General features: G+C 36.6%; 1 protein-coding gene across 1 annotated transcript in view; it reads right to left on the reverse strand.

Annotated features, from left to right (window-relative positions):
• LOC122554717 (E3 ubiquitin-protein ligase RNF220-like) overlaps nucleotides 1–8,641 on the reverse strand; it is a 125,106-nt gene extending 116,465 nt beyond the window's left edge. The window contains exon 1 of the mRNA XM_043700094.1: nucleotides 8,611–8,641. Coding sequence (XP_043556029.1) covers nucleotides 8,611–8,641 — 31 coding nt within the window. The remainder of the gene's footprint in view (nucleotides 1–8,610) is intronic.
• Between the last annotated feature and the right edge of the window lie 772 nt (nucleotides 8,642–9,413).

Raw genomic sequence — 9,413 nt, forward strand, 5'->3', positions numbered from 1 at the left:
AGGTATGATTTGAGCATGCTGCTGAGTAACCTAACCAGTATTATCTCAAAATAAAGTGTTTACAGGTTTTTTTCAGCATGTGTTTTTAAATTTATTTGTAATAACTTACATTTTTCACAGTCATAATAAATTCTATGTTTGCTACTTCCTTAGCTGCCTTGTTTATTTCATATGCACCCAAAGAAAAATAGTTAAGGTTTTATCAGTGTTCCCAAGTTCTGCTTTAATATATATATTGAATTAATACTGTTTCCTAATTTCTTATTGTTTTGTAATAACCTTCTGAAATAAAAAATTTGCTGGATATGAATTGTAAATGAAAAATTCTAGTGTGCTTTGGCTAATCTCAATACAAGTATTCTTTCAAGCGGCCATCAGTGGTGGTACTTTTGACTGTGGTTACCTAATAAGAGTTCCAGCTCTGGGGAATTTGTCCAACAAGAACTAAATTAGTAAAATGTTGATGCTGTATTTTAATTAACTGATCAGTGGTCTGACTACAAGCTTAATATATTACATCTCCTAATTACCTCTATTTTCTCCCTAAACATAATATATCAGACTTGGAGCACTATATATTTGGAAGAATTATATGAAGTGAGTACTCCTGGGTTTTTTTCCACAAAAATCAAAGTAGTAGTTCCTTTTGATTTCACACACTTGGATTGTAATGAAGACTACACAAGATAAGAACTGTATATAAAAATTTACAAAATTAATGGAGTTTTCAAAATGGATGCCAGTTTGCACTTTTCACTGGAAATGACACCATTGAATTCATGAACAATATGCCATATTGGAATAGTTTTACATATGTACATATAAAATAGGAGTAGGCTATTCAGCCCTTTGAGCCTGCTTTGCCATTCAATGGGATCGTGGTTGATCTGACAGTGGCCTCACCTTCACGTTCCCCTATTTAATATTAAAACAAGATATTATGCGATTTTTTATAATCCATTCCCCTTGCAATATAGGCCATTATTCTGTTTATCTACCTCAGCACTCGCTATACCAGCAAACCAGCTCTTGGTGATTCATATACAATCTACCCAGATCTTCCAAAATGCTGTTATAAGGTGAAGAGTCAACTGAAAATTTTGAAACTGTGTGACAGATTTTAGTTAATCTAGATATCGAAAGTGGTGGATCCTAGGTGGACAGCTGGAGTTAAATTACAGGAAATTATGATTTACTTGAATGGTGGAACAGTTTCAAAGGCTGAATAGCCTATTTCTCTTCCTATAGAGTTGCCAGGCTTTATGAGGCCACTTTTGCTTCATGTTTGGTGTGTTGAGGTTTTATTTTGGCTTGCTAGCTGCTGAAAAATTGACATTAGGAATTGTTCTGCCCTCTTTAACAATCATCTGATTATAATTCCTTTTCATCACAAATTTATGGTTCAAGATGTGAAGTTAATGTTAAGAATTTGAGGTTTTAAAGTTTGATGTTTAAAATAACAAAGATTTGCATTTCTTTCACAAACATGGGACAATGCAAAATGCACCACAGCCATTAGAGTATTTCTGAAGTGTAGTTACTGCTGAACTGCAGAATACACAGCAAGATCCCATAGATATTATTTTACTCAATGCAATCACGTTTCAGAAATTGCAACAAGGTGAACCAATGAACACTGTGAAAACATTTATTTTCTGATTTATTTTGACCGTCAGATTGTTTCCTTGGTTACTCCAGTTGACACAGATTGCAGCCTTCAGTTGTTGCAGCAGCATTGTTTTCTGTGCTACTGAGAAAGCTTCCTCCACCAAGGATTTCCCCACCAAGGACCTACCATGCTTGACAATAATCCTTGTCCATCTTATTTCATACACATCCCACCCTGTTGCCTTCAGCCCCGAACCTCAGTTGATTCGCCCTGTCCTTAATTTCTACCCACTAGCATCTGTGTTCATTGCACAATCCTCTGCCATTTCATCTGCTTCCAGTATGAGGCCTGCACAATCAAACACATCCTTCCTGCTCTTCCAAAGACATGATTCAATTCATGATATCCTGGTCCAATCCTCAATAAACTCTGCTCCCTTTTCCTCAGCACCTTTGCATGAGAGTGCAGGAAATGCAACAACCATGCTTTTAGTTAATCTTTCCTCATTGTTCAAGGCCCAAGCATTCTCTAGGTCAGGCAGTAATTTGTATGTAATTCTTCCAATTAATATGCACTGAATTCTTTGCTCGCAATACTGTCTATTCTTCATTGGGTGAGACCAATTGTAGGTTGAGTGACTGCTTTTTGGAATCCTCCATTCAATTTCCAAGTGGAGTGAGCTTCCTGGTCAAACTGAGTATGAATTGAGTCCTGAAACTGTAGAAAAATAACGCAGAGTGAGGTCCTCACATAATCTTGCTCTGAAGATTTCCTGTGGAAGAAAAATTCTTGTGAAAGATTTCCAAAAAGTATTAAAATGATGGGAAAACCTGCAACAATGTAGTTGGCTTTTGATTCAGAACCATTATTTTCACACGTCTGCACTATGTATTAATGGTTCAGTTATTTCCTGTGACCTCAAATTGAACTACTTCCTGCCCCTTCATAGCATGGGAGGATAGATGAGATTTGAAACCAAGATTCAAAGTATAATGAAGATATTGACTGGGAAAGCCAGGCATCTCCAGGTCTTTCAGCAATTAGTTAAAATAAACTTGCCAGAGCAAGGGACTTTTATTTCAATAAACATTTATACGTATGGACCATAGATGAAAGAGCCTATTTCAGACACAGAATAATTTGGTTTTTCAGTATCATGTCTGCAGAATTAATTACATGTAATATCTATTTTGTTAGTGTTTCATGTTAGCTATTAGAAAGTTTTAATTGGTTAATCAATAATATCTGAGACTCAAAAGAAACTGCTGCTCATCAAGCTATGAAATATTTAGGGTGATTTTAGAGACATAAATAATTGTCACTCAGTTAAATGGTGAAAATATTGAAAACAATAAAAATCATCAGATTTAATCTTGAATCAGCTTATCTGTGAGATAAAAAAATATTGAAAAGCATAAGGTATTTTCTAACAGCCACTTTTGTAAATTACATGAGGATTCAAGAGGCTAAAATGACATGTTGTATCTGTGCCATGAATCTGAGATGTTGGCTTATGAAGCCCACTTCTCGTCTCTCAGAGCATAGAGAAGGAGGGAGAAACCTTGAAGTTCTGTTAATTTCTTGCTCATTTGACAGATTGCAGAGCAGTGAAATGGTGGGACGGACTCCCACCGAGACAACACAGCTATAACCAGGGGATAGTTTGTGTAGCAATTGTTTGCTCTGACCCTCAAAAGCTCCTGATCTGTAACCGTGAAATCTCTAATCTCATGGTGGCAGGAGGGAGGAGTAGAAATCACACATTCCACCGACACCAAAATATTCGAATCGTGGCTTATCTTGTCTGCTCATATGCTTTCATCTGCTTCAGTATGTAATATACCGTGGATTTGTTTTTGGTTTATCTACAACATGTTCTATGAGTACATTCAAAAATTCAATACAAGTTAAGTAAATTTAGAGATTACTAAAAACTTATTGTTATCTTTAAAAGTTCAGAATAAGATGTTCCTATTCAAACTTTATAGCAAATATGAAAATATCAATATGTCTCAAATTGATGCAATCCATTCAGGAATAAAATAATAATCTTCAACTGCTGCTGAAATATTTAAGTTCTTTGTCTTATGTTTTGATAAAAATAGATTTTACAAAAATGTACAGATTTAGAAGTTTGCATCTGCTTAGATATTGATTTAAAGATCAAAGTTTTCAAGTTTTGAAAAATAGTTCAGCGATAAAATGGTGTTGACCTTAAATAGTTTAAAAATAACAACAAAAGTTTGCATCGTTTCAATTCATCAGGCAACTGCACTGAGTTGAAACATTAAATTTCTGTTTTCTTTAAATTTATGTCTGTTAAACCATTTTACATAAGATTCCCCCCTGCCCCAACTCTGTTGTTTGAACAAATGTCTGAACTGTTGAGTGGAAAAAAAGGATAGAAGAAAAAAATGCTGCGTGCAGATGGTGTCGTGTTTTCGATGGCCTTCATGCTACCAAGGGATGTTTTCCCTTCCCTTCTCTTCCTCTATTATGCAGAAGTTTCTTGAGTGGGTGTGAATGTTCTCCCCTCTGTCTCACTTTGTCTTTTTCTCCTCAATGCACACTTTCAAGCCTTTCCCCTTGTTAAGTCCAGTGTGCAGTGCCGTGAATTAAAAATGAGTAGGCAGAGACGCTATAAAATAAACTCTCTGGAATTGTGGGTGGCCATCAGGAACCCAGACAAAACTAAAGCTGAGAAACAAGATGCAGGCAAAACACCATTTATAAGAGGAATAAAAATCTATCTGAAATCTTTTTCTGTTTGCAGATAGACGTTATTTTCAAGAACGTTAGAATCTTAGTCTGGCATTAAAACACTATGCCATGGATTGAGCATCAAAAGGTTTTTAAGCACAGAATTTCAGTGGGTGTTTTGTGTGCGTCTGCAGCATAAATAATGGTAACTTTATGGTTATTAGGTGCAAGTGAAGACACAGTGGCATACAAGCAAAGAACACCAGCTCTCCTTCAAAAGAAACAGCCTGGCATAAAATGTTCTGATAATTGCATTACTGTGGGGTTTAGTCTTTTTTTTGTGTCTGATTTGTCCCTTAAGCCAGCGTAACGCTTCTGCTGCTGAAGGAGAATGTGAACTGCAAATCGTAGGCAGAGCGTGAATGACACTACATGGTACAACTGCTGCTTTTCTTTAAAAAAATCTCTCTGCTACTGCATTCAGCTACATTCTTTTCCCACTCCCCAACTGTTTCCTGTTCTCTCCCAACATGTACATGTGCATATAAGCAAAAAAAAAGGCAAAATGTGAAGATTCACAATCATCTAGGTCTGTGTGATTCCTTACTGTCAAGTTGAACTTGTGTATTGCAGTTGGCAGCTATCTCAACCTCATAACAAGGAGAGATTGCATCTCTCAAGTGAAGAGGGTTCCTTGGATGTGAAGTATTGGTTTTGGGATAGGTTAAGAGGGGCCACAGCAGCATGAAGATTTCAAGCTACACATCCGTCTGTATTTTGACAAGATGTTGCTTTTTTTTTGCAGCCCCTTAGAGTTTAGTCAAGGAAGGCTTTCTTTTGTTTTGCACTCTCGAAGAATAAATTGAAGAAAGTTATAAGGGCATATAATTTCTTAGTATTCCCATTTGTATTAAAAGGAATCTTATAAACTTAATGATTTTGTTTCTAAGTATGGTAGATTATAGTAATATTCTCATTCAAGTATTTTTAATTTGACTGAATTAGAATTGTGGTTCTTAAAGTGAAAGTAGACATTGAAAAGGTGGATAAATAATAAATATCAGCTATTTATTTTAAAGTTGAAAACATATTTGAAAAGAGACAGCATTTAATCCTTCATTACATTATTTAAATTCATTTTTATTATTATCATTACATCTTCTTTTCTTTATTTCTGGTGCTATCACTGTAGCTTTTGTTTGCGAATGGATCCACACTGATCAAAAAAATCCTAAACTGAACCTTGATCAATGTAGGATCGCAAGTAATGAAATGCCTGCTCTGTAGCAGAGGCTGTCTGCATATGGGTAACAATAGCCTGGAATCAGTATAAATTTTAGAGCAGAGGGGAAGAAAATCAGGTTGGGATACAATTTTTTTTTACTGTCAGCAGGTCTTGCCATGATTCAACTTATTTTCTTTGCCCATGGCACATTTTAAATTTTCTACAAGGTGATTGGGAATGGTTGATATTAAAAGCAGTGAACAAAACGTAATGCAATTCATTAGACCAATTAAAACTTCCTCAACATTGAGAAACATTTTTCAATGCAGTTTCTTTCTTTAGGATTCTTTCTGTGTTTGCTTTATCTTCAGTTGCTGATTTTCTGCAGGTTAACATGTTGATGCAAACTGTTACAGAGTGAAACGTTACTCACCACTTAACCAGCAACACCACATAGATATACAGCTATAATGTGTCATTCATTCCATTTAAATGTATTTCACGCCTGTATGATTTGCAAAATGTAGTTGATTGCTTCCAGATGCTAGCTGGATTTTGAAAAAGCTGTTTGCATTTCTAAAATAAAATGCAGCAGAAAACTCAGTTTAGTGCAGATCGGCATAAAACGCAACCTTTAAAAATTTTACTTCATCTATGCTTAAAATATTATCACTTTCAATCAAATAGATTGTATATCTCATTCAGTCTCATTTCCTAATAACATGACCATTAAAATAATTGTGCAGTTAAAATAATATGAAATTAAAAAAATGAAAATATGGAAGTGTGTTGCTGATATTTTCCTCTAATCCCATTTATTATCATTAGTCTAGTTTGGGAAGTTGACTTGCATTGATTTTTTAAAATAATATACTCTTGTTTTAAAAAGAAATGATAACAACATTGCAAGTTTGTGTATTTAACATTATTATTGTTAATAATCAGAGTACATCCAAGCTTATCAAGTCAGGGAGTGTTGAAATGCCACCAAAGTTTTCTGCCAAAGTGGCCATCACATCTTGACAGTCATAATGTGGCCTGTCTTCTGACCCTTAAATGCACTCAAAAGGATCAGGTTTTTCTGTATTATCCAAGAGCTTGAAAAGGACCAAGCAAAATAGGGCTTTTGTTAATTCTCTCTCCCTTTCTCTCTCTTTTTAAAAAAATCTAATGATGACTGCTGTTTTTTATTGGTACGGAGACAGTGGTGACTGACTGTTAGCAAGCCATCTGTGCCAGCATTTAGGTCGATGCATGTAAAAACTGTACAACGCTTGGAAAAGAAGCCTATTTAGCCGTCCATATTCACTGCATTAACTCTTTTGTTTGCACTTCACACTTAGTGGACAAAATATGCTTGAACACTAAATTTAAGCTTATGTCAAATGATGCTTTGGATCCATTTGCATTTGTTTGTTCTTCCAGATTTCGTTGTTTGTTTCATTCTCCCGCCCTTTCTCCCCTTTTTTAATTGCTCTTGCAGACCATTCACAACAACATATGCTGTGCCAGTAGCCAGGGCTAAGTGTTTTCGGCTAACTTCTCCATGACTGGTTTCATTCACATTGATCCCTCTTGTTGATTGGCCAGTAAAATAGATGGCAGGGGTCATTATTTTCGTTTTTGCTTCCCTCCATCAAATACCTGCTCCTGCATGGAACTCCATCTAGTGGACCAACTAACATTGATAAAACCAACCTGACAAGAGGGGAAATAGTGTGGGAGGAGGTTCGTTAGTCTGAGGAAAGTTTAACTTATCAAACTAGACTAATGATTGTAGACAAAGAAAATTTTGACAAACTACTATCCTATCAGTTTAAATTTGTTGGTGGGAAAACTTTTAGAAGTGATAAGTTGGGCAAAAATAACTCTCTTAAATAAGCATAAATTAATTAAGGAAAGCCAGCATGGATTGTTAAAGACAAGGTTCATCTTCATGGTCAATTGAATCTCTTGCTCAGCTACCAGGGAGAGTTGATGAGGGTAATATAGTTGATGTGGTATATATGGGCTCATAATAGGCATTTGATAAACTATCCCATAGCAACAGGTTTACTGGAAAGTTTGAAGCATACGGAATAAAAGGAACAACGGCAGCATATAAATGAAATTGGCTGATTCACAATAAACAATGCATAGTGATGGATAGTTGTTTATCAAACTGGAATAAGGTAATATTTTCTCTAAGTTCTCTTTTCTCATACTATGACTACTGTTTATCTTGAACCTTATAAATGTCTTGAAAAATAAAGTTTATAAAAAGCGTTAAATACCAGCTCCAGTATACTTGAAAAAATACAAAAGGTTGGTGTAATGCAAAAGTTGAGGAGTTGCAATGCATCACTGAGGAATATGATTCATGTTTTTTACATTGTGCTGAAGATATAGTCCACTAACCACAAACATTGCTGTTTTCCTAACAGCTGATGAAAACAAGCTAATCATTGGTACAAGGCTGTAATGGAGGAGGTGGTGATTTCAGTGTATTGTCACTGGACTAGTAATCCAGAGACTCAGGCTAATGCTGTATAAAGCCTATCATGGCAGACTGTGAAATCTGAATTTAATTACTTAATCTGGAATTACCAGTTAATCCAATGATGACCATTGAAACCATGTCTTGTAAGAATTATTTTGTAGGGCTTTACAAATGTTTGGGTGTTTTTGACAAAATTGAAAGAGCCATGCTACAGACGTGCATTTGTCCATAACAGTATTGATAGAATGACCACTTGATAATCCTTGTGAAGATGAGGGCCCACCCTCACACCAAGAATGTCTTCCACCACATTCTGTGGTACCACCACGTTTTGTGGTACTACCACTATGCTCAATGGAATAGGCTTCAAACATATCTAGCAAGTAAAGACTAGGCACTCATGAGTCGCTGTGGACCATGAGAAGCAGCAGACTGCTAATCAACCATAGTTCTGAAGAAGTTATATCAGACTTGAAATGTTTACTCTATTTCTCTCTCTACAGATGATGTACCCTCTGCTGTGTTTCCTTAGCACTTTGTTTTTATTCCAGATTTCCAGCATCTGCAGTACCTTGCTTTAAATGTTATTAACCATACCTGTAACCTCATAGCTGAGCATCTCCCCCATTATAGCATTGCCACCAAGCCAGAGGATCAAACACAGCTCAATGAAGAGTACATGAAGGCATGCCAGGAGCAGCACCAGCCATACCTAAAAATGAGCTGTCAACTTGGTGAAGCTACAACATAGCACAATGTACATGCCAAACAATATAAGCAGTATATGATCGACAGAGTTAAACAATTCTACAATCAATAAATCAGATGCAGGCCCTGCAGTCATAGAGATGTACAGCAAGGAAACAGACCCTTCAGTCTAATTGGAGAAAGTAACGTCTGCAGATGCTGGAGATCAGAGCTGGAAATGTGTTGCTGGAAAAGCGCAGCAGGTCAGGCAGCATCCAGGGAACAGGAGAATCGACGTTTCCTGAAGAAGGGCTTATGCCCGAAACGCGATTCTCCTGTTCCCTGGATGCTGCCTGACCTGTTGCGCTTTTCCAGCAACACATTTCCAGCTTCAGTCTAACTGGTCCATGCTAGGAATCCTGACCTAATCTAGTCCCATATGCCAGCACTTGGCCCAAATTCTTTAAACCCTTCCTATTTATATACCCATCCAGATGCCTTTTAACTGTTAATTCCACCACTTCCTCTGGCAGCTCATTCCATAAGTGTACCACCCTCTGCATGAAAAAGTTGCCCTTTAGGTCCCTTTTTAAAATTTTTCCACTCTTGCCCTAAACCTATGGCCTCTAGCTCTAGATTCCCCTATCCCAGGGGAGAAAAACCCTCATGCCCCTCATGATTTTATAAACCTCTGTAAGGTCACCCCTCAGCCT

This window comes from Chiloscyllium plagiosum, chromosome 11, assembly GCF_004010195.1.
Source record: "Chiloscyllium plagiosum isolate BGI_BamShark_2017 chromosome 11, ASM401019v2, whole genome shotgun sequence".
In the NCBI taxonomy this organism is placed as follows: domain Eukaryota; kingdom Metazoa; phylum Chordata; class Chondrichthyes; order Orectolobiformes; family Hemiscylliidae; genus Chiloscyllium; species Chiloscyllium plagiosum.